The 24,684-nt window shown below is 39.7% G+C and overlaps 4 protein-coding genes across 4 annotated transcripts; 2 read left to right on the top strand and 2 right to left on the bottom strand.

Annotated features, from left to right (window-relative positions):
- The first annotated feature begins 1,239 nt into the window (after positions 1–1,239).
- Positions 1,240–1,640, top strand: LOC116050284 (histone H4). The gene has a single exon (XM_031300263.2). It carries the CDS (start codon positions 1,273–1,275, stop codon positions 1,582–1,584), a length of 312 nt encoding a protein of 103 aa, XP_031156123.1. The 5' UTR covers positions 1,240–1,272; the 3' UTR covers positions 1,585–1,640.
- A 2,204-nt stretch (positions 1,641–3,844) lies between these two features.
- Positions 3,845–4,306, top strand: LOC116050274 (histone H2A-like). Its single transcript, XM_031300254.1, has one exon. It carries the CDS (start codon positions 3,845–3,847, stop codon positions 4,226–4,228), a length of 384 nt encoding a protein of 127 aa, XP_031156114.1. The 3' UTR covers positions 4,229–4,306.
- Positions 4,307–6,455: 2,149 nt separating this feature from the next.
- Positions 6,456–7,457, bottom strand: LOC116050262 (histone H1-like). Its single transcript, XM_031300243.2, has one exon. The coding sequence runs from the start codon at positions 7,455–7,457 to the stop codon at positions 6,831–6,833; it is 627 nt and encodes a 208-aa protein (XP_031156103.1). The 3' UTR covers positions 6,456–6,830.
- A 2,835-nt stretch (positions 7,458–10,292) lies between these two features.
- LOC116050276 (histone H2B-like) lies at positions 10,293–10,812 on the bottom strand. Its single transcript, XM_031300256.2, has one exon. The coding sequence runs from the start codon at positions 10,795–10,797 to the stop codon at positions 10,420–10,422; it is 378 nt and encodes a 125-aa protein (XP_031156116.1). The 5' UTR covers positions 10,798–10,812; the 3' UTR covers positions 10,293–10,419.
- Between the last annotated feature and the right edge of the window lie 13,872 nt (positions 10,813–24,684).

Raw genomic sequence — 24,684 nt, 5'->3', positions numbered from 1 at the left:
AAAGAGTCCTCCTTTGATGGACCCAACAACTCTTGTTGGTTCAAGTCGTTAGATAAGCTATCTTGCTGTGAATAGTTTGTGGGGGCTGCGAAATTAAATGATGCCCTTGCTGTGCTATAGAGATGGAAACGTTGCGGCTACAGAGATGGGAAATATTGTCCTTTAGAGATGATAACGTTGTGCTACAAAGATGGAAATGATGGTACAGCTTGAATCTGACTGGGACTGATGACGTGTAAATGTGCAATCAGCACACACAAAAGGATAACATGATGGATGAGATATACTTAGTGACAAAAATGGGTTAAACTGCTCAGATAGATAGATAGATAGATAGATAGATAGATATACAGTTGCAGTCAGACATTTCTATTTGCAGCAATTTACTTCTTTTTTTTCTTCTTTTTTACAAATAAATAAATCTTCCATTGACCTATATGTTCCTTATGTGAGCTTCTGACTCTAACTGTTCAGTATATAGGCTATTATGTTTTTATCATTTCAAATCTGTTCCCCTGATGTTTCTGATCAGTCTCCATCATATATAGTTAGAGTACCTCTCTGTGATTTCTTACATTTGGTAATGATTCCCTCCCAGCTAACCATGATGTTATCTCCTGCTGCCATCTTGTGTTCAACAATGTAACACATTACATTATGAACCTCTGTGTGATTATGTAAAACAATAACACATTTTTAAACTGATTGTATTCTAAGGGTGATGTAAAGTCTTTATCCTGAAACTAGACTGGAAAAGTCAGGTAGCTGTGAACTAAAGTCAAGAACAATAAAGCTTGATTATAGAAAATACCTGAAACAAATCAAACTGTTTTTATCAGGACTTTATTTACAGAGAAAGATGACCTGACAGGAAGGAGATGTTTCACAAAGAAACTTATTTGTTAGCCATGAGTTATCATAATTTAGGCCCACTCATTCCTTGAAAAGAAAGGACTTATTATTATTATAATAAATGTTAAACAAAGGTCAGGTATATGAGGCTGTTAACCTTCACTCTGAACCTCAGAAGTATAAAACTACTATAGAGGCAGGGAGAAGGATAAAACAAATACATGGATACATAATCATCAAAAGGAAAGAAAAACGTTAAGTTTTGAAAAATAATGTGGGAAGGGCTGCTGGGTTTGGCTTCGCCCACCGAAGTTGGCGCCATCTGTCCTCTCTTACGTCCGCAGATAAGATGTAAATACAGCCGGTCTGGTGAAGTTGAACTCATTCGTTTCTAACGATCCAACATCGGCTGAACTGAACATGTCTGGAAGGGGCAAGGGTGGTAAAGGACTCGGTAAAGGAGGCGCTAAGCGTCACCGTAAAGTTCTCCGTGATAACATCCAGGGCATCACCAAACCCGCCATCCGCCGTCTGGCTCGCCGCGGTGGAGTGAAGCGTATCTCCGGTTTGATCTACGAGGAGACCCGCGGTGTGCTGAAGGTGTTCCTGGAGAACGTGATCCGTGATGCCGTCACCTACACCGAGCACGCTAAGAGGAAGACGGTGACCGCCATGGATGTGGTGTACGCTCTGAAGAGGCAGGGCCGCACTCTGTACGGCTTCGGAGGTTAAACCTGATCCGGAGAAACTACAACACAACGGCTCTTTTAAGAGCCACACACAATACATCTAGAGAAATATTTCCTGATGTGACTTAGATTTATCCTTCGTTAGATCTAAATCACTGTTTCCGGTCATACAATTAAAATCTGAAATTTAGGCTACCTTTTAATTACTCAAGGTACTCGGACACTTGCAAGTTACAGTGCCATGGATCAGTCTGTAAGCTTACTACACTTGCTTCAGACCTATCTGACCCTGTGCTTTGTGATTGTCTTACACTCATCGCTGAATAACCCAACTCATTACACATCGCTTTCACTGCTACTGTGTGTAGTATAGGCTATAGGTTAGTGATGCCTCAAAAACTATCGAGTAAATGCCCTGGGCTTCTTTGCTGTTCTGTTGATTACTTCATATTAGCCTAAACAAATTTGGTAAAAGGGTGATTGTCCAACTAGGAGCACTTTTGGCACTGTGAGCTTATGGAAATTTCACTCAAGATTTGGTGGTAACTAGGATGTTGGAGCATGAACTTCATAATGACAATGTATTGTGCATTTGTTTGTTTATTTATTTACAAAAAAAAGGCCAAGGACACAAAAGTGCCTGTAGTTGGAGAATCACCCAAATCTGAATTTTCTGATAATGTACATTTCTTTTTCCCAGTGGGGAAACTGAAGTCGTTATCTCTCTCTTCAAAGCCACCAGACTCCTTTGACAAAAACATTTTACCTTGCAGAACGAGGGAGTTGCTGCTCTACCGCTGCCTCCATCTGTTAGTTAGTTAGTGCTATTGTGTGACTCTGGTGTTTTAAACGGACAGTTGGGTTTCATTCAAGTCCCACAATGACACAAACTAACTAACCAATGAGCAACTCCGGTGTTCTGAGAGGGTAGGCTAAATGATGTTTTTTTTTTTCAAAGGAACAACATTGTTCAATCCCAGGCTCATCCAGCCACATGTCAAAGTGTCCCTGAGCAAGACGCTGACACTTAAGAATAAAATGTAGTGTTAAATTTGCTTAGATGACAGCAACCTCTAGGGTTTAAACCATGGGCGATTCTAGGCTCAGCCCCTAATGAGAATCTGACATGGATACAGTGCCTTGCATAAAGGTTAACCCCCCCACCCCTGCTAAATCAGTAATTTCACTGGATAACAATGAATATATGTATTTATTATAACAGAGTATAAATGCAAAATATTGAACATATGAAAAAACAATGAAAACTCCTTTATGGACTACCAGAATCAAATGAAATGATAATGAGACCTTGACTGGGTTACAGGTGCATAGCATTGACGACAGCGACACAGGATATTAAACCTGTTTCTTTGAACCTGTAAATGTTTACCCTCTGTCACTAACAGACAAGTTCGCAAACTCTAACGTGAAGCTATAAAATTGATTTTAAAAAAGAATTTGTTTTTTATTATAATTTTTTTTTTTGTTTATACTCAGATGTGTAATGTACATACAGTGCAATTTATAATTTCCTAGTTTTTCTAAATTCACCCTGGCATTTAAAAATTAGGCTAAGTTTTGCTGCCTGTGATTGTTTAGGTTCCCAAACTTATTCACGTCAAGGACCCCTAGACTAATAGGCTACATATGGAAGAAATTATAGGGAAAATACAAAATACAGAGATAAAATATAACAATAAATCAAATGTCAACACTAAAACTATTTATTATGTATGTTTTCTGTTAGTTGCAAGTTTTACATTGAGACTTGTTTCTTTGGACTTTAACACATTGTTTTTTTTTTTTATTTCTTGTATTTGTTTATTCCATTAAGCTGAAAGTCTGACCGAAACAAGCACTCTGTGGAGGGATACAGGAGGCCAGGCTAGTGTAAATGGAAATGTAACGTTTATATGTTTATGTGTGTTTGTGTTTACATAATTGTGTCTAACCCTTGAACGTGCTTTAACAAAAAACAAACTACAAAGGCAAATTACAGAATAAGAAACGGAACAATAACAATATGGTGGGATAATAAGTGAACATCCGGTTTAATCTGTCACGCTTTATTTTGAAACGCTGTGCAGTTTAAACGAGTCTTGTTGTGAATACAGCAACTTGACTGATCTCTTCTCTGATTGGACGATCATGCTTACGCTCACTCGGACCAATCACGAAGCAGCTAGGTAGATATATAAGGCCGGTTTGGGCAACGTTATTGTACTTTTTTCTCGCATACTCGAAGATACAAGAAGCACAAAAAAAAAATAAATAAATAAATAAATAAATAAATAATAATAATAATGTCTGGAAGGGGAAAAACCGGAGGAAAAGCCAGAGCGAAGGCAAAGACCCGCTCCTCCCGTGCAGGGCTCCAGTTTCCAGTCGGCCGTGTTCACAGGCTGCTCCGCAAAGGAAACTACGCTCAGCGTGTGGGAGCCGGTGCACCCGTCTACCTGGCGGCTGTGTTGGAGTATCTGACGGCTGAGATTCTGGAGCTGGCTGGAAACGCTGCCCGCGACAACAAGAAAACCCGTATTATCCCCCGTCACCTGCAGCTGGCTGTCCGCAACGACGAGGAGCTCAACAAACTGCTAGGCGGAGTGACCATCGCTCAGGGCGGAGTGCTGCCCAACATCCAGGCCGTCCTGCTGCCCAAGAAGACAGAGAAGCCCGCCAAGAAGTAAATACCCGGAACCGGCTTCAACTAAACCAATAACGGCTCTTTTAAGAGCCACACACATCCAACTAAAGACGAATCCTTTTTTTAGGCTTACTATCATAAATGTCGTTCACATTGTGTTTCTTGCAACATCGATTTGTAGGTGACATTTGACAAATGTCTTGAATCCTGAATCATGTACAAGTTACTGTATAAATATCCCACTTTAAGGAAAAAGCCTCAAGAGCCCATTTAACATTCCGTATATTATTGTGGACCAGGTTTTATTAATCATCCGTTTGTACGCATAGAGCACATTTTTGCAACATTTAAGCGGGTAACGGTAATGCATGAAATCCAACGGGATGCTTTTGCACAGGCAGTTATCATAGCAAACCTAGTCATACAACTAATGCAAACGTATAGCCCACTGCATATGCCCGAGTGGTATTTCACCATATATAAAAGTATTGTCTTATAATCAGCGTTTATAGAGCCTCTCGGTAGCATTCCCACTTGTATAACCGGTGGACACATTAATACATTTAGGTCTATTTAGTTGCCTTCATGAAGCCTCAGCGGATAAGCAATACACATCTACATAGTGTAACAATAAACCAAGTTATTGTTAGGGTTAGTGTCTGCAGTACATAGACAATAACCATAAGTTTATCATATACAATATGACGTATACCACTGTCGTTTCAGGACTGTTGCTCCATTAGTGCTTGTATGTGGCTCTTAAAAGAGCCGTTGTGTGACTGTAGGTTGGTCTGTGTTGGGTTTAAGCCCTCTCTCCGCGGATGCGGCGGGCCAGCTGGATGTCTTTGGGCATTATGGTGACCCTCTTGGCGTGGATGGCGCACAGGTTTGTGTCCTCGAACAGACCGACCAGGTAAGCCTCACTGGCCTCCTGCAGAGCCATGACGGCGGAGCTCTGGAAGCGCAGGTCGGTCTTGAAGTCCTGAGCGATTTCTCTGACCAGACGCTGGAAGGGCAGCTTGCGGATCAGCAGCTCGGTGGATTTCTGGTAGCGACGGATCTCTCTCAGAGCCACGGTACCGGGCCTGTAACGGTGAGGCTTCTTCACGCCGCCGGTTGCCGGGGCGCTCTTACGGGCAGCCTTGGTGGCCAGCTGCTTCCTGGGGGCTTTGCCTCCGGTAGATTTACGAGCGGTCTGCTTGGTTCTTGCCATTTTAGTTTCTCAGTCTTCTCCGTGGTTACAGCTCAAGAATGAATACTGCTCGGAGTGAACAGCGGCTTTATAAAGGAACTGCCGGAGCCAGGGCAGCTCTGATTGGTCCAGACCGGGAGACACGCGGGTTGTAGCTGAGTAACTATTGGACAAAGTAAAACTCACACAGCAGCTCGATAACGGCTGCTGTCGCATCAATGTTAGAAATATAAGGGTTGAAACAGTAGGCTAAAGCTTAGGTTATGTCAATATTTTTTACTTAATTACTTTCATCTGTGGTTTATTTTTCCTGCTGTTTGTCGTGATTGAATTTGAAAAAAAGAAACATGAATTCTCGCACATTTTACTAAGCATTACAAGTCACTTTCAGGTTAAGATTTAGAGAAATCTGTAGAATTTATAAGATATTACATTGTCAAGTAATCCTTATCAATGTATCATTTTATTACACTTTTTCACGTGTAATCTGGGATGATTATAGTTAATTTATTTGTAATCTGACTACATTATGCGGATTACATGTAACCCATCCCTGTTTACAACAATATGTCAGAACACAAGTTGTCTAGGTGGACGTTGAAAACGGTTGTTAATAAAATAGTTATTCGTCAAAACACACCTGGTTACTATAGTTTATCCACACTATGGAAGTTATAGTACAGAATGAATTAATATTCTTTCATTAATTCAGCTAAATTATTTCAAATCCAAACAGAAACATGTAGATGCATTGAGATGTCGATGTTTTGAAGTGGACCAGGTTATGTAACTTTACTCATAACTTGATAAAACAGAGGGTTGATTGTTATTTTGAACAATATTAACTGTGATTTAACTTGCCTTTCTTGTCTTGGCTCTCTTGAAAAACAGGATTCTTAATCTCAATGGGACTGTAATATATTAATTTACAATCAGAAAAAAATACATTGAGTGTGAAGTTGATGAAACAATAGTGTTGATCATCGCATGCTTCTTTTGATATACTATGCATTAAAATGTAAACTCTGTGCACATTTCATTTTTATATAAATAGTTAGGGTTCATAAGTAAATATTTATATAAATGAAATAAGGTTTTAGAAAAACATCTCTTCTTTGAATCTGTGGCTAAATTCAGAAGTAGTGTTACTCACTTTTTGTGTGTTAGCGCCATCCTGTGTCGTTCAGAGGACAAAGCACCGAAGGACTAGTGTTGGAAATTATATTCAGATTGGGTTTGTTCTTTGAAAATATAGCACATTAGTTTAATTGCAAACAAATTAAACTTTACCAGCATATTTCATGTAGAAATGTTTTGATTGAATAAATAACACAGAAGAAAAACAAACAACGAAAACAGACAGGATAATGTAGGAATTAACAGCTCTTTGGTGAATGTGTGGTGGCTCTTAAAAGAGCCTTTTGGAGCACTGAGTGCAGATTAAAGAGCCACTTTACTTCTTGGTCTTCTTCGCTGCAGCTTTCTTTGCCGGAGCTTTCTTCACAGGGGTCTTCTTCTTGGCGACCTTTTTCGGGGCAGCCTTCTTGGGAGTAGATTTGACTGCTGGCTTTTTGGCAGCTTTCTTCACAGGAGACTTCTTGGCTGCTGGTTTCTTGGCTGCTGGTTTCTTAACGGCGGTTTTCTTAGCTGCCGTCTTCTTTACTGCTGTTTTCTTAGCCGCTGTTTTCTTCTGCGGGGACTTGGCAGCGGGTTTCTTCACTTTAACGGGAGCTTTCTTGGCCGTTTTGGCGGCTTTAGGCTGAGGCTTGGGGAGCTTGAAGGATCCGGAAGCCCCGATCCCTTTATTCTGGACCAGCTTTCCGTCGGTCACCAGCTTCTTCACCGCGGTGTTGATGCGTTTGTTGGACTTCTCCAGGTCGATGCCTTTGGTGGCCAACGTCTTTTTGATAGCCGGAAGCGAGGTGCCTTTACGGTCCTTGGACTCAGTCACGGCGTCAAGGATAAGCTTCGGGAGGGAGGGTCCGTCACTCTTTGCCCGGGGAGCTGCCTTCTTCTTGGGAGCTTTGGCCGGGGCTTTCGCCGCGGGAACTGCTGGAGCTGCTGGAGCTTCTTCTGCCATGTCTGTCTTTCTCTGTCGCGTTAACAGTCTGCTGTTCACTCTCAGGCAGGAGGCGGGACTTATAAAGCTCATGAGAACCGTGGAGAGTCAATCCACAGCCGCTCCGCTGCCCTGCTGAAAATGTGGCGACACTTTGTGCTTTCTCTTTCACAATTTAGGGATAAAATTCATAGAAGAGAAACGTTTTAAAGCACAATAGTTATTGTAGCGGTGAGCAGACTTTCTCCCCTTCACACTGAGCTCATGTTTGGCGACGAAGACTCGTTTATTTGATTCCAGGAGACTTCAAATCTCTCGGATACACGGCCGTTTTGTACAACTCGCAGCGAGTTTTCCTCACATTTTGTCTTTTAAAACATCTAAAGGTGATGTGTATTACATATGACAGTGGTGTTCCAGTAAGCAGAGACATGTGAGGATAGAATAAAAGGGAAATAACTGCATCAATGTGTTTTATTTAGTTTAAATTGGGGAAGTTTTCGGTGGTGGTAAACACACTGGGTGCTGGGTGTGAAGCTAGGCGGTTACCCGCTGGCATTGATCCTTGATGGATTTGACATGATGGGCCTCCAAACACAGGTTCATATTTCTAAATTCTGCTGTCCACAAACCTGACTATGTGATATCACTGCAACCAGCTATAGTTTGCCTCGAATTCTTATGGTAATATGATCTGGTCCCTGTTATTCATAATAGGCCTAGTCAATTTGTCCGTTTAAATACAAATGCAAAGAAATGTGGGATTGCAAAAATAGTTAAATATGACAAATAACATGACATTTTAAGATTTCAGATCGTAGGCCTATACTATGGAAACACATTTCTGATTTGAACATGTTATTTTTTAATATAACATGTAGCCTTCTGTAGGCTATGTATAAACTTGTTTTGCTTAAACTTAAAAGGTCTTTAAAAAGAAAGGAAGCTCATTTCTGCCAATGTGATGAAAAAAAGATTTTGCACGTATTTATAATAAGGAACTTTCTCAAGATAATTACTTTGTATCTCAAAATAATGACTTACTTTCTCCAAATAATGAGAAGAAGTAGTAAAGACTAAAATGCAATCCATTTACATTTACTCTACATGAAGGCAGAGTTTAAGGAACTGAATAAACCCTGAATAAATAATTATGGAGGCAATGTTTGTTGGCAGAAGGTGGTGATTAGTGTGCATTTTAATCTGGGCTCATTTTACATTAAACAGCAGAGTTATGCACAAATAATTTTTAAAGCACCCCCATAAATTGAAATGCCCCAATTCTTTGGCTCTTAAAGTTACCGTGTTGTTGGTCTGACAGCAGGTTGACTTCGAGCTGGTGTACCTGTTCACAGCCATAGTGAAGAGTAAAAACACTATAGTTACCTAAATGTAAAGTCTACAAGTAATAGAACAAAGTAAGACACAAAGCACTGAAGCAATGATAAAGACCATGTAACATTGCAGATTATAATTATAAAAACCCAAATGTAAGTGGTACATATGTAGAGGAAATATTTGTTTCCCTCCGACCCACGGTGTAATAAGGATAGGTACAACATTTATAAAAAAAATAGTATTATATACAATTAAGAAAGATAAGATACACAATATATAATAGCACAAATGTTAGGCAAAAACAAAGTTTAGAAAAGAAAACTAATGTAAAAAGCGATAACTGAAAACATTCTTGGATACTTTGTATCCAAACACATAATTTAATGAAACTTTGCTCTTTAAGAAGAAGTGTGTGGCTCTTAAAAGAGCCGTTGGTTTAGTGGATTGCAGCAGCGGGAAGGTTTACTTGGAGCTGGTGTACTTGGTGACGGCCTTCATGGTGCCCTCGGACACGGCGGGCTGGTCACAGTTATAGAGTAAAAACAAAATAGTAGCCTAAATGTAAAGTCTACAAGAAGTAGAACCAAGCATGACACAAAAGCAATGATATAGACCAAATAATGCCCATTATATTAATAAATACACAATAGGCTATTACAATGACCTTTCTTTATTGTACATGTAAAAACATTTAGTGACACAATTCATGGATACTTTGTTTTTATATAAACATGATGAAATGACACTGCTCTCTTAGAAGAAGTGTGGCTCTTAAAAGAGCCGTTAGTTTAGTAGATTACAGCTGCGGGACCATTTGTGTACTTTTCTGTAGAATAATATTGTCAAGTCTATGGTGTAATAGAACTGTAAAACACAGAGCAATAACAAAGACATTAATCATGCCCATGATTATGGCGATATTAAGGAACTTTCACTATATCAAAAAACAGGTGACAACATTCATGGATAATTAAAAAATGGCATGATTGAATGAAACTATGCTCTTAGAAGAAGTGTGGCTCTTAATAAAAGCTGTAAAAAAAAAAAACCACAATAAAGGTTGGGGGAAAAAGCCAGAAAGCATAATGAGCACTTTGAAAGAGCTGTGCTGTTGGTCTGACAGGTTTACTTTGAGCTGGTGTACCTGTTCACAGCTATAGAGTAAAAACACTATAGTAGCCTAAATGTAAAGTCAACCGGTAATAGAACAATGTAAGGCGAAGACAGAAAGCACTGATAAAGACCAAGTAACAGTGCCCATTATAAAAACCCAATTTTAAGTGGTACATTTTTGAAGATTACAAGAGAATTGTTTATTGGCAGGTCAATTTTAATGTCAGTTCCGCAATATGTGCCAGACAATTGAAATTTTATTACTCTGACCCAATGAAACAAGTCAGGTAAAACAAGGATAAAGATAGTAATTATACGTGGAAAACAATTAAGAAAGTTACTCTTAATATTTAAATACAAACTCTAGATAGTGCAGGTCTATGATAGACTACAAAGATCATAGAAATGCAGTTTAAAACGATGATACTTTGTAGCCAAACATGACTGAACAAAACTTTGCTCTCTAAGAAGAAGTGTGTGGCTCTTAAAAGAGCCGTTGGTTTAGTTCAGTAGATTACAGCAGCGGGATGGTTTACTTAGAGCTGGTGTACTTGGTGACAGCCTTGGTGCCCTCAGACACGGCGTGCTTGGCCAGCTCCCCGGGCAGCAGCAGCCTCACGGCGGTCTGGATCTCCCTGGAAGTGATGGTGGAGCGCTTGTTGTAGTGAGCCAGACGGGAGGCCTCGCCAGCGATGCGTTCAAAAATGTCGCTCACAAACGAGTTCATGATGCCCATAGCCTTGGAAGAGATGCCGGTGTCGGGGTGGACCTGCTTCAGCACCTTGTACACGTAGATGGCATAGCTCTCTTTCCTGCTCTTTCTCCTCTTCTTTCCGGTCTTGGCTGCGGTCTTAGTCACAGCTTTCTTGGAGCCCTTCTTAGGCGCTTTCACTGTAGCTTCTGCCGGCATCTTTGCTTCAGATTAGAGTTCCTGAAACAGATAACAAAATCACTTTCCGGACGCCTGCTTTATATTCGCCTGATGCAAATGAGACTGTGCTGTTGCTCGTACAGGATTGGCTGAGCTTTGTGACTGAGATTGCCCATGCGTCAACACAAAGTAACCGTCCCAGAACCGGCTCTGAACCGTCCCAAAGCTGATGTTATTTTAGATATCAGACTTGTAACTTGAAAAAAGAAATGTTTAATAGTGTGATTCTAATGGCCAAACAATTTATCTATGGAAGTAGATGTACTGTTTCTAAACCACTATAGATCACGAATCTACACTTTTTTTTTTTAATTATCCAAAAGACAAATAATCCTGTATCCTTTTTTAATTAAATTTGTAGCAATATGTGTGTTTTTTTACTGGATTATTAAAATTGTGTGAATACATTGGATAAAAGTGAAAATGTGTTCTTGTTTTGGTATGAAATGAAGTTTAATCTCTAATTTTTAAATTAAGATTTGTTGTCCTTACTGGTTTACCAGTTATTTTAATAAAACGATAATTTTTACAGTCATGTGTGAAACCAGTTTAACTTTTAGATTTGATTGCACTTCCACAGACAAGTTGATGCTCACTTTCTGTGGGATTTTGAAGCAATTGTGATATTTATATATATATATAAAAAAAAAACAGAAATTTAGGAGCTTGTTCATTTTAGTTTAAGTAGGCCATGCTTCTTATTGTAAAGACTTAATAAATTATAACCATTGTGTTAACTGCTGATATAATTAAGTGTGTTGTTAATGACAGAACAAGATTGAAAAGGACAATGCACTTTGAGGATGATGTGGTGGCTCTTAAAAGAGCCATTTGTTGATGAGACGGACTACAGCTCACTTCTTCTTGGGTGCTGCCTTCTTTACTTTGGGTGTAACTGTCTGAGGGACAGTGTTACTGAGTTTTCATGCTTAAGTCTATATTTTGCTAATTTCATTAGTGTTTGAATTCATACAGTAATTAAAAACATTAAAAATGTAATAAATAAGAGTTTAAAAAGGGATGTTGGATTTAAAATTGTACTATTGTTGTATTGTTTAAATTTGTTGTTCTTTATTACAAATGTAATTTTTGATGTTGAGGTCAAAGGTCAAATGACCAGAGTTTAGTGAAGGCCTCACCTGTTGCATTGTGGGTTAGAGGAATACAGAGAGAGAGCCAACGTGGCTGCAGAGAAAAAATGTACGGCCTCAAACAAAGATTTTACACGGTCCAAGAGGCGCACACGGTAATTGTGCTTGTTGTATTTCAGCCTTGTCATATTTGTGTTTAATATTTGTTGTAATTTCTTTGCATTTAATGCTCTTTCTGTACTGTTGTGACGATAACATTGTGGGGCCCGTCTACTTAAGGAAATGTGCTTAACAGACTGTAAAATGACTGAAAGAAGTATATTTGACTCATTGTATTTTATGTGTTTATTTTTTTTGTAGTTTTCACAGTGTCTTACGATGAAAAGGTGGAAATAAATGATCAAAGGACATCTGTATGATGCGTGGCCTTATTTAATTGGACCAGTGTATTTACATTGGGCTTGGCAGCCTTCTTCGTGGGGGCTTTCTTGGCTGCAGGGGCCTTTTTGACCACTTTCTTGGGGCTCTTGGTCGCCTTTTTTGGGCTCTTTGTGGCCTTCTTGGGACTCTTGGTTGCTTTCTTGACCACTGCAGGTTTCTTGGCCTTCTTTGGGGATTTGCTAGCGGCTGCTGGCTTCTTAACTGCCGCTGCTTTGGGCTTCTTGGCCGCTGCGGGCTTCTTGGCTTTAGGAGCGGCTTTCTTGACCGGCTTCTTAGCCTTTGGCTGGGGAGGCGGCTGGAGCTACTTCTGCCATTTTCTACTCAAGCTTCTGTCTTGACTGATGAAAAGTAGTCTACAGAGAAGAGCGGTGCACTTAAACACACCATGAGAACCGTGGAGACTCAGCCCATCCCGGTCGGTGACTCCTCCATGCAGTCTGGATGCCACTTTGTGTTTTCTCTTCACTGATAAAAGCCTCCAAACTAAATGTGGGAGAAGTGCTGCAGTGTGACAGTGACGGGGCCGGTAGCGGACTCGTGTGTCTTCATGTTGAAGTCCCGCAGAGCTCTGATGATCTCTGCATTTTGTCTGTGGAGCCTCCAAACCTCACCTCTTCACCGCCGTGAACAGCACTGCTCAGCAGTTTTTCCCACTCATTTCTCCTCTAAAATGATTTAAATCGGATCACAGTTTCATTTAAAGCTGTTTTCCTGCTGGCCCACATGTTTGTTCAGGGACTTGATGTTAAAACAACCATCTGCTGTTGATGAGTTTGTAATAAACTGAAGTTATTCTGATGGCAGCAAACACACTGAAGATGACCGAGTTTAGCCAGACTTCCTATCAGAGCTGCTCGCTGTGAACAGCTCCTCTGCTGAGGAATACGTTAAATATAAATAGTTTATAGTTCTATGAATTATCGAACACACAAAATGGAGTATCTACCTCCTTTTTTGTCAATTTACAGCAACATCAGCAAAAAGCCATTGAAATATAGTATACACACTTTCTTAGTGATATACCTATCCACCTAACATAGCTCACGTCTCCAGGGAGACTACACAACTGGTTACAGTTACACAGTTTTACTGATATCATTCCTGAATATTAAACACTTCATAAAGTTGCAATTAAAGGCTGACTAAAAAGAGTTGGATTTCCTTCAAAAGTCTCAGATCAACACAGCAGTTCAGATTCTACCGAGCTAAGATGAACTATATGGTATTTTTCATACAGCTCAATATGACCCACTTCTTTCATAATTTATATTATTTCTCCTCTTGGATTTTGTGGGGTTCCATTTGTGCCAAAATTATGTCACCTGCTCACCGCCTATGTTGACATTAAACTGTACTTCTGTCATCTTGTTATTTAATCGTGTTGTCAGGGACGTGAAAAGACATTTTGGGCAGCAGGGGCGCAAGGAAAAAAAGGCCTAATAGTTAATATATAATTATCATTTGAAATTTAAACAAAAAGTTAAATATATTATACCTTTCCAATTTATCTCATTTCCCTTACGCAATTGTTCAATATATTTAATAAATACTCAACAAAATAATCAGTTCACACAGACTTTTTAGTTTTCATCAGGTTAAACACCAAAGGAAACGCTGGCACAATGATGCTACTAGTTTCAAGTATTTATTGAGAATAACCAAGGAGACGGACATAATTTCACTAAGAATTTGGTAATTTTGCAAATGGCAATGAATCATTTTAATTCTTTTGGTGCTATTGGAATAAGTAACACTGATAAATCTCAACCCTAAATCTTCACACTAAACTGAAAAAGGCTGCTGCCGCAATTTTGTTAATCTTACAGGTAAAAACACTGCACCAATAATGAAAACACTGTTATTATTAGATGATGAGCCTACGATCAAATTGATGAAGTTATTGTTTACTGCAGGATACTTTTTTCATGTTGTGGTCAATTTAGAGATTTTGATCTATTTTGCTTCCATGTCTTCTTCTACTCTAATGGAAATAAAACTTCCAAAATAAACATTTAGATGGTATTTGTTTTAGGCTAAATCTGTAGATTTCTTCTAAATGAATCTACATATTCAAACCTGACATTTAACGGGGACTCATAACTTATTAACTGGGCCTTGTCAAATGAATGCAAATTAGCGCATTTTAATTAGTTAACGCCTAATTTGCATATCAATGTGGCGATTGTAATGACGTTATTAGACAGATTTTACTGTAGCTGTTCACCTGGAGTGTCTCCATTAAGTACAGTATATTAGCCTGTAGGGCCATGATGCCTCAGCTACACCTTAGCTAACGTATTACATAAGCTAGTAGCTCATGCATGTTACAAAGACAGAAGACTGGCTGCTTAGTCTTTTGTTCATCACCACTCACCTCCACACAAGGCAAGAAAAACTTTCTGGAAGGGACTGCAAATGTATTTATTTTGCAGTAAAGTAATACTGTAGGCTATATATATATATATATATATATATATATATATATATATAGGCTATAATCATTATAAAAAAAAACAAAAAAAAAGCATGCATCCAGAAAAAAGGGCACTTTCTCTTGAGGAAGAAAAAGGGCAGGTGCTCGAGCCCCTTTTGATGTCTATGTGTGCACGTGCCTGCGTGTTGTTATGAATATCGTCCTGATGTTTTTGACTGTTTAGTGGGCTCATAATGACGCTGCATCGAGGCTTTGTATGGAAGTAAATCTGCATTTCTAGCACTGAATATTTATGCATTTAAATTGTGTACTACATGAATTGTTTTGACTCTGAATTTAACTCTTCAAATTTTCAACAACTCATTTTCACCTTTAGTTTTCTAAGTTCACAAATTCAACATTAATTAATTCAATATACCAAATTCAGATACAAAATACAGTGTATAAAATTCAACTAATAAACTCTCAACTTGCCCAAATTCAAATTACCAAATTTAGATGCAAAATGTAATGTAAAGTTGAAAATATGTTAGTTGAATTTTGGCTAATGAAAATAAATATTTCACTAACATTCCCGTTAAAGCTTTAGAGCGTAACTTTTTGATATTAATGAACGTCTGTTACATTCAAGCCATTGCCAAATGAGTTGCTACAAAGCTAATTAAGACTATCAGCTCCACACAACTCTCTCTGTATTTCTCAGTATGGCTATGTTCAGAAGATTGTGACGTCTGGTGACTTTCCCGCGCAGACACTCGAGTGAAGATAGTTACCTCTTCTGAAGAGTCCATCATGTTTTTTGAATCCTCCGCGTCCTCCTAGGCTACTAGCAACTGCGTGGAGGGGGGGGTTGCACGATCACCGAAGGCTTGTATCATGTGGACGCGCCGACAGTGTTGTTGTCACTACTTAGAATTCCTCATGGGTGTGACAGAAACTACCCACTATAGCTTTAACATGCAACGATGTAAAATAGGATTTTTGTCAGTGTTCAAGCCTCGAACACGACGTCCCTCTTTCATTCCTTTAACCACCTTTTTGAAAAGGCTGCCGTTGCGATGTTTGTGCACCAAAAACCTGTTGATATCTAGATTTGTAAAATAGTTTCAGCACAGACGAAATGTGGTACAGAACAACAGGAACTTGATCAGTGAAAAGGAAATAGAATATTAGTTTATTATTTATGCTTTTATGTTTGAGTAGCATATCTGTATAAGCATCTGAATATGGTCGGTACTTTAGCAGTACGTATGGATGAGTAGTGTGTATGTATGTGCTTTTAAAGAATTAGTATGTATTTTAATTAATAATCGGAGTTGTGGTAGCAGATGATAACATGCCAACCCATGCTAGCACATGCTAACATGGCAGGCGAGGCAGTATCGCTCTACATTATCCCTCTACTTAATCAAAAAGCTGCGTGTGTGAAATAAAAGTGTGAAACCACTAAAATTTTTTATATTTTATAGATCTTATTCAAATAAGTATCCCCTGTAGTACGTTTCACCTAGATGGATAAAATTTAGAAGGCATTTGTATCATAACCAGACCTACCACAACGCCTGTTGGAGCCAAACCCAACAGAAAGTCAGCCATTTTAAATGTTTTTATCCATTTACAGGGATTGTACTTTAACAAAATCCTCCTACAGATGCAACCCAATTGCAATTTAAAAAAATATTGTGTGAGCCAAGAAAGTCAATAAACATTTAAAAAGTGTCCTCATCAGTTACACATCAGCGAGGATTCTCTTTAAGAAAGTCAGACCAGCAGCTGATCTGTCAGTGTGAAATAAAAACGCGTGAAACAATGTCTGACTTCATCTTTATTGAAAAAACGGAGAACGACTCCGTTTAAACGTTATAGCAGCTGGTTCTGGTATCCTTGTCATGTAACTGTGTTCGTCCACTTCCTGCGTGATCACCACCTTGGAGGTCATGGTGGTGGTCTGGGTGCTGGTCATGGTGCTGGTCTTAGAGCTGGTCTTGGTGCTGGTCTTGGCGGTGCTGCAGAACAGAAAATAAATAATTAGGGGTCCAAGCCCGAGTCTGTAAGAACGGGCAATAGCAAAGCTATGCCGTTCATACAGCAGGGCTGTAGAACCCTATTGTTTTTCTACTGATTTTTCCTCTTCATTATTATTATTCTTCTCCGCCTAAAACTCCGACTACAGCCTAAACCGTACATGGTGGTGGGTTGCCATTTTCAGGAATGGTCTGAATCACCGCAAGGACCTCAGGCACAAAAATACACCCACTTCCACCACTAGGTGGCGCTATAGCAGAAAAAACGCATTTGGCCCTATAACTCCCACACCGTACACCTCACATTTAAAAACCATATATCCACGTGTTCCCTGGATCCAACTGAATCACGTGATATAGGCCACGCCCATTTCCGCCTAGACTTTTATGAGGGAAAAATCGCGATTTATCAAAAACCTACTTTTTCGAACTCTTCCTAGACCGCGCGACCGATCTGCACGAAACTTGGACCGTAGCATCTCCAGACCGACCTGACAAAATGTTAATAAAAAGAATTTTTATAGGATAAAAATTGCGCATATTACGCACGAACAAATTTGCGTAGCTAACTATGAAAACACCAACTTTGCCATATCTCAGCCAAAATTAAGGCTATCAACGCCAAACTTTAGATTCTTGTTTGCCATGACCCTCTGGAGGTGCCCCACACGTTTTACAAAGATTGGTCACTAGGGGGCGCTACAAGTACAAAAAGTTTATATCTCATGAACGGCTCATCTGATTTTTACAAAATTTGATGGGCACCATCTAGGGACACTTCTGAGGCAATGTCTAGAGTGGGGTACTGAGGGGTCAAAGTGGGCGTGGCCTATGGGACCCAAGTCTAGATTCACCACTTACACTAATGTGAACAACTTTAAATTTACAGGGTAGATAGACAATGGGTCATGGACCACACCTACCAAACATTACACATGTGGACCACTAGGTGGCGCTATAATGGTTTTTTGCCTTTATCTCCCACATTACACATCGCACATTAGAAAACCATACATCCACTTGTTCCTTGAATCAAGCTGAATCACATGATATAGGCCACGCCCATTTTTGCTTAAAATCTTTTTCGCAAAATCGCGCAATGTGCAAAACCAACTTTTACGAACTCGTCCTAGGCCGTGCGACGGATCAGCTCGAAACCTGGTAGGTAGCATCTCCAGATGGACCTGACCAAAAGTTACCCAAGGAATTTTGCTACGTTAAAGTATGCGCATTTGACGACCAAACAAATTTGCATAGCTAGCTACCGCACACGTATCATATCATATCTCGGCCAAATTAAATGTTATCAGCAAGAAACTTAATGTCATTGTTCAAGATGCCACTCTGATGCTCTTTACCAAATTTGGCGAAGATCGGCCTTCAGGGGGCGCTATAAGCAACCTTTATTTGTGTTGGCCAATAACTCAATGCATTTGAATGGGGAATTTGCAATTGCAATATCTCTGCCACAGTACATGCAATCAACACGAAACTTGTGGTGCTCGTTCGGCATGCGGCTCCGAGGCTCATTACCAAATTTGGCGAAGATCGGCCATTAGGGGGCGCTATAATCAACGTATACATGTTTTGGCCCTTTTACTCAATTGTAATGGGATATTTGCAATGGAAATGTACCACAGACCTTGCAGCTCACACTTCTCAATATTTACTGACGTTTGCCTCTTACCGTTAGGTTTTAGTTTTTACTTTTGCGTGCTCCTTTGGTTTTTTACAATAAAACAAACATCTTAACCCACCTGACAAAGTTTCTACAACCTTCACAGTGGACAAATGCAACTCTTTTCTCTCACTTTTTCAATCCAAAATCTACACCATTCGTAGGCGGCGATACCGTGCAATTAAACATTGCAGTTGGTGCTAAGTGGAGCGTCCGTCGTAGCGTGATCGGTTACGTCGGTGGCATCGATGCTTAATTTCCCACGAAGCACCCACGGAGGAAAACATAAATCGGCGCCTGTGACGTCGTTTACAACAACTTGACCGCCTCCCCCGCTCCTTCAACCACCACGCCTGCCTCCCCCCTCCACCCTCTCGGTCACTCTCTCATTTCTCTCAGCTGTGTCCCGCGGTCAGGGGGGTTAAGAAGTTTGTTTGTTGTAGAGAATTCTTAAAGGCGGTCCGTACACGCGTGGAGGTGAACAGTCGACCGCTACTTTTGCGACGGCGACGCACCGCAGACGTCGTGGCTCGCGCCTCTCGACGTTTAGCGACGTTCGCCTCCCCTCCGCCCGGCTTCGGGTTCCGCTTTCGCGCGCTCCCCCGGGCGTCGGGGGCGACTGGCGTGGGTGGCTTGGGCCCCGTCATAACTGCTTGCAGTTCTAGTTCATTTTGTTTTGACTTTTTTATTCTTTATTTATCTGAGACTTAAAGTGATGGCTTTTCTTACTATGAAGATGAAGTAAGTAACATTCAACAAAGTGGATAAAACTACTTTGACATTGTGCTTTAAAGAGTAGTTTGTATGGGGAATTAAAAACTTTTTAATTTTTGCCATTTCTTAATTTCCACTATCTTAAGTTAAATGATGTGTGATATGTGCCTCTTTGTTTTTTCCCATGTGTGTGTATGAGGACTCTACTGCAAACAAAATCTACCTCTGGTTACAAATAAAGTAACTTGAACTAATACGACCCCCCGTTCAGGAGCTCCACCCCCCAGATTCACGGACAGATAACTACTGGCAGGCCGGCACGTTCACATTTTTTTCAGCGCATACAGAAAATAGAGAGCTAGTTGAGCGTGAGGAGAGATTCAACAAATTGGTGTATTGGATTAGCATCGCTTACTGCACCTTTAAAGGAAACAAAGTCTCACACTCACTTGACTTTGAAGTCGTTGCTGGCCAGCTGGGCGTCGTCGATGGCGAGGACACGGCCAGCGTTTCCACAGGCAGCGAAGTTAATCTGAAAAAGTTAAAAAGGTTAAAAACATTAAACAAAAATGTTAAAAAAAAAAAGACACAAAAACTTGTAAAACTAAACTAACCTAAAAAGAAAAAAAGTTTAAAAATCAAAATGTTAAAATGTTAACCCTCTGAGGACAAACTACACGCCTAACCCTAACAGACAACACTCCTACTCAAAAAGCGATTTTACTGACTTTAATTTTAATCATATATTACATACTTTTGTGAACCTAAGACTACTCATGTCAAGCACCAAAACAATTCCTCTACACATTAGTGTCATTTCCAGGGGGGATGGGGGAGTTACAACCCCCCCAATAATCAAATCTGGCCAGTGCATCCCCCCCAAAACAATCTATTATAATTTCCTTTACATAAATAAAGACATTTGAACCATACATTGATGCAGAAAAGGCACAAAATGTTGCAGAAAAATTCACTAGATTGCAGAAAATGAAGTGTTTGACGTTCAAAATTAAAATTTTGCTCAAAAGTGGAGATCTCAACCCCCCCCCAATGTTGAACCCAAAGATATGCTCTTGCCTCTGCATGAGTAAAGGTTTCAACTTTTCAGGGCAATATTATCTCTTTACACATTGCTCGGGGACACATTCAGGCCTCACTTTACAAAAAGCTCAGATTGTTCCAAACATTTTGATATGAAACAAACTGGGATTAGTTTTATGCAAATACCCTTAAAATTTGAATTTAAGAAAATGTGTAAATACAACAAAATGCTCTTAAAATGAAAGATTTCTGAGTTTCTGTGCTCACATGATCCTGCAGGTCCGTCAAGTCGTGGGCCTTATCCAGGTAGGTGGCCAGGCGGTCGTTGAGGTTCTGCATGGTGGCCTTCTTGCTAACATTCACATTGACGCTGTTGGCCAGGTTGAAGGCACCGGCGGCAGGAGGACTAGGAGTCCTTGAGACAAGGTTTCCAGTCCCTCCGGCTACTCCGTCCATGCTGCTGACCCACATGCTGTCGACCTGGCGGGCGTGGGCGGACATGTAGCTGCTGTCGCTGGGGAAGGAGTTCATGGCTGAGGGTCGGTTGGTTGTTGGCTCTGAGCGGAGAGTGAAGAGCTGCGGGGGCCGAGGCTACTTTTATGCCTCAAATTGAGGCGGGTGGGTGGGGGGGTTGGGGCGCTGGTCGCAGGGCAGGTAGGGATGCAAAACATGCCAGGTGGGTCACATGAAAGGCCAGAGAGCAAACCTGTCTAAGCCGAGGTCCAGCAGGTCGGGGCGGTCTGCAGCTGACAGAGAAAGTGTCCACACTCACTTCCCTTACACTCTGACACTTTCTCTCATGTCTCTCTTGTCTTGGGAAAGGAAACAATTGGATGCAGAAAAAAAAGTTCTTCAATCAAACAAAGTTGAAATGAAATGAAAAAGGAAGGCTGGTGCTTAGTACTTACTTTGATTCTAGAGGACTAAAAAATTAGAGCTGCAACGTATAATGGATTAGTTGTCAACTATTAAATTAATTACCAACTATTTTGATTATAGATTAATCGGTTTGAGTAATTTTTTATTTAAAACAAAAGTCAAACTTCTCTGATTGCAGCTCATTAAATGTGAACATTTTCTAGTTTATTCTCTCCTCTGTGACAGTAAACTGAATTTCTTTGAGTTGTGGAAAAAACAAGACATTTGAAGACGTCATCTTGGGCTTTGGGAAACACTAATTCACGTTTTCTGACATTTCCGCCCCTTAGCTGTGATAAAATCCCAAAATACCACGGCTGTTGTGAGCTGTTTCATAATTGCCTTGTCTGAGGATAGAACTGTGAGCTGTGAGGCGTTTGTGGTCAGACTGGATTTCTGGGCTCCTTGTGGACTGACAGGACCGGACTGTCAGGTTATTCAGGAGACAGGAGGAGCCGACAGGCAAGGCTCCATTCCTGCTCCTCCATCCATACGTAAGAATTCAGTTTATGGTTGCATAGGAATTTAATTATTAGGAGACCGGGATGCATGGTAACACATAATTTACTTTTATTCAGTATTTCATGGGAAAATGGGGGAAAAGTCATAAATGATTATACATAATTTTAGCATTAAAAAAATAAATTTTCTCAATCTTATATGAATGTCTTTCCAATGGACTTGTGATGTTAAAATTAGAAATGAGGGGCTCCAGTATCAAATGTTTTCTCAGCCCTGAATCTTTCAGAAGCTCTAGCGGGCCCCGTTTTAAAGCTACAGAGAAACTATATTGGTGTCATGTGAAACTAAACAATGCTTCAAAATGAGGCTAAATTTTGGCAAGGTAACAATTGGACATGGCCATTTTCAATGAGGCCTCTTGACCTCTGACCTCCAGATATGGAGTTATTTTTTGTTTCTTTATAACCCAAGCAAAAAAAATTGAGAGCATATTTCTCTCACTGCAATGAAATACCAAGTTTGTATTTTATGCATCACAAAAGGTTTTCCTGTTGAATCCAAAAGTTTTGCTTGCAAGTCAAAAAGGATTAGATAAGAGTTTTTATTGGTGGGTACGACTGGGCATGGCCACACCCACATTCCAGCATTGCAGCCAATAGATACACGGCTGCAGCTCTGGTAGGCGGAATCCAGTATCTTCACTTAAAGGTACACTTTTACACTTTCGGAAGATAGATAAACTGTGCTAACAGACACTCCAAGAAGTCTACCATAGATATAGAACAATAGATATGACATGTAATTCTGACTTGCCATTCCAGGATGGAACCACTTGGTGGCCATCTTACCAGGGTTAAGTTTTAGAATTGCTTCAATTGGAATCAATGGGGAAAGAGGCTCATGTTGTCTTTATAATCCTTATATTTTTCTACCAATACATCAATAGTGGTTTTAATTCAAATTAATGACTGTAAGACAACTGTGCCTTTCTAGAAAGAAACAAAAAATAAAGATTTGGGTGGAATTTTGATTGATATAGCTCCAAGAGAACAAGTAATTCGTTCAATTATAAAGATAATCTCATAATTTTGCATTTATACTGCAGGTAATAATTTTATTTTTTCAATTTTGCCTTAACTTAATATGTAAAAAACTTTCTTTGGTATTCTGAATGGCTAATATACATTAAACAATATTATTTTAATGCAGAAATCCTAAACAGATTCAGTATTATGGTCTATAGAGCGGTAGTTACGATAAGACACATGAGAGAAACATCCAACTGTAATTTATTAATACATTTATTTATGTGTGTAGATTTTATCTCAACTATAAGACCACATTTCCCATCAACCCCGCTACTTCCTGTTTAGCGTTTGTTTTCTTCCTGTCAACCGGCCGGCATGGAGTTAGTTTTGACGATGAGCGGAGTAGTTGAAGAGCCTCGCTAGCTTCAATGAGTTTTTGTTGATAAAGACTATAATGACTTCACCAGAACTGCTGATGGACTTGTCGCAATTTTCATTGCGCTAACGTTATGGAAATTACATTTACGATAGTAATGCGGAGACTTTGCTGCTGAAGTAGGAATCCTTTCTGGATTTAAGTTACTTTACCTCATCAAGACATGGATTATTAAGTTTTAATTTGCTTTACTGAAAGGAAAATCGTGTAAAGGCATGAGGTAAACTGACAACACTAGATGTTAATATATGATGAGTGACAGCAGGATTCAACATGGCTAATGTTTGGGGAGCTAATGTTAGCTGGTGAAAATGTAACGTTAAGTGCGGCTGGTCGGTTAGGGCTCCGTGTTGCTGGATGTGGCTAATGTTGATTTGTGTAACGTAACTTTACTCTATGTGTAACGTTATATTTTAACGTACCGTTAGCTTGCTGGATTTGTCTTGAGATATTATAAAATGAGATTTAGGAGTAAAGAAGAGTACTTGTCGTTAACTTTAATTTAACTGAAAACTTAACACAGATTGAGTGAAATCAGCCGCAGCAGTCAATGTAGGGGTAATATTAACGACGTGTTAAAAAAAAACTGTTATAACGTTAACGTTACTAAATGTCTTATTTGAGGTCAAAAATCAATTAACTAAAAAAAATCAATCAACTAAAACAATGTTTGCTGTTCATAAATGCTGTTAAGAGCTAGCTAGCAATCACCAATAACTGACATCTCAGCCGGTCCGTTAACAGTTGCTAGGTAACGTAACTAGCTAGCTAGCTAGTTCACCAACTTTTCTATATTTATAGTTAAAAAAAAGAAGAGAAAAAATACTTTATCTACTCCTACTGACATGTGGGAAGTGATGCCAGCCTCCTGGGTCTCTTCGGTCCTTCTGGTAAAGCAGTTAGGTGCTGCACAGCTGATAACCATACTTGCTGCCATAGGTGACAATTGTAAACAATACCCTAGTAAGATGGCGGACAGTTATGCCATTTGTTATGACGTCATGTCATATCTATTGTTCTATATCTATGACGTCTACGATCCAGTTCTTTTGGTGAGCTAAGTATTATTTTATTTTACGTTAGCATTATTAGCATGTTAACCAGCTAATGGGAGCCAAGTTAGCCACAGTAGTAACCGGCATGCACCAAACAAATAGACAGTTTTTTCCCCTCCGCCACTAGCCTTCTAAACAAGGCTCGGAATCCATCCTGACTCTCTCCACACCCCACCTCTGGCTCCTCATGCCACTGTACCTACTCTGCTGTAGCGTCCCTTTTCACTACTGTTTAACTTATTTTACTATTTATTTAAATTTATTTTATCGTTATTAATACGTACTGTGTTTATATGTTTATACTTATATTGTTTATATCTTTTTATCCTTCTTATATTTGTATGTGTGACATGCTCCAACAACACCATGACAAATTCCTCGTATGTGCAACGTACTTGGCAATAAAGCCCTTTCTGATTCTGATTCTGAAGTGCTAAAATGTAACGTGATAATACTGTTGAATAAAACGTGTTTGTGTGAGGTTGGAAAATAAAGGTTCAACACGTTATCTGGGTGCATGCTGCCTGTGGATTGTCAGCCATAG

The sequence above is a fragment of the Sander lucioperca genome, chromosome 6 (assembly GCF_008315115.2).
Source record: "Sander lucioperca isolate FBNREF2018 chromosome 6, SLUC_FBN_1.2, whole genome shotgun sequence".
In the NCBI taxonomy this organism is placed as follows: domain Eukaryota; kingdom Metazoa; phylum Chordata; class Actinopteri; order Perciformes; family Percidae; genus Sander; species Sander lucioperca.
The sequence above is the reverse complement of the archived record's forward strand: the minus strand, read 5'-3'. Positions and strand labels throughout refer to the sequence as shown.

Excerpts from the sequence above, each read along its gene's own strand:
- LOC116050262 (XM_031300243.2), bottom strand. The coding sequence starts at position 7,457 with ATGGCAGAAGAAGCTCCAGCAGCTCCAGCAGTTCCCGCGGCGAAAGCC.
- LOC116050274 (XM_031300254.1), top strand. The coding sequence starts at position 3,845 with ATGTCTGGAAGGGGAAAAACCGGAGGAAAAGCCAGAGCGAAGGCAAAG.
- LOC116050284 (XM_031300263.2), top strand. The coding sequence starts at position 1,273 with ATGTCTGGAAGGGGCAAGGGTGGTAAAGGACTCGGTAAAGGAGGCGCT.
- LOC116050276 (XM_031300256.2), bottom strand. The coding sequence starts at position 10,797 with ATGCCGGCAGAAGCTACAGTGAAAGCGCCTAAGAAGGGCTCCAAGAAA.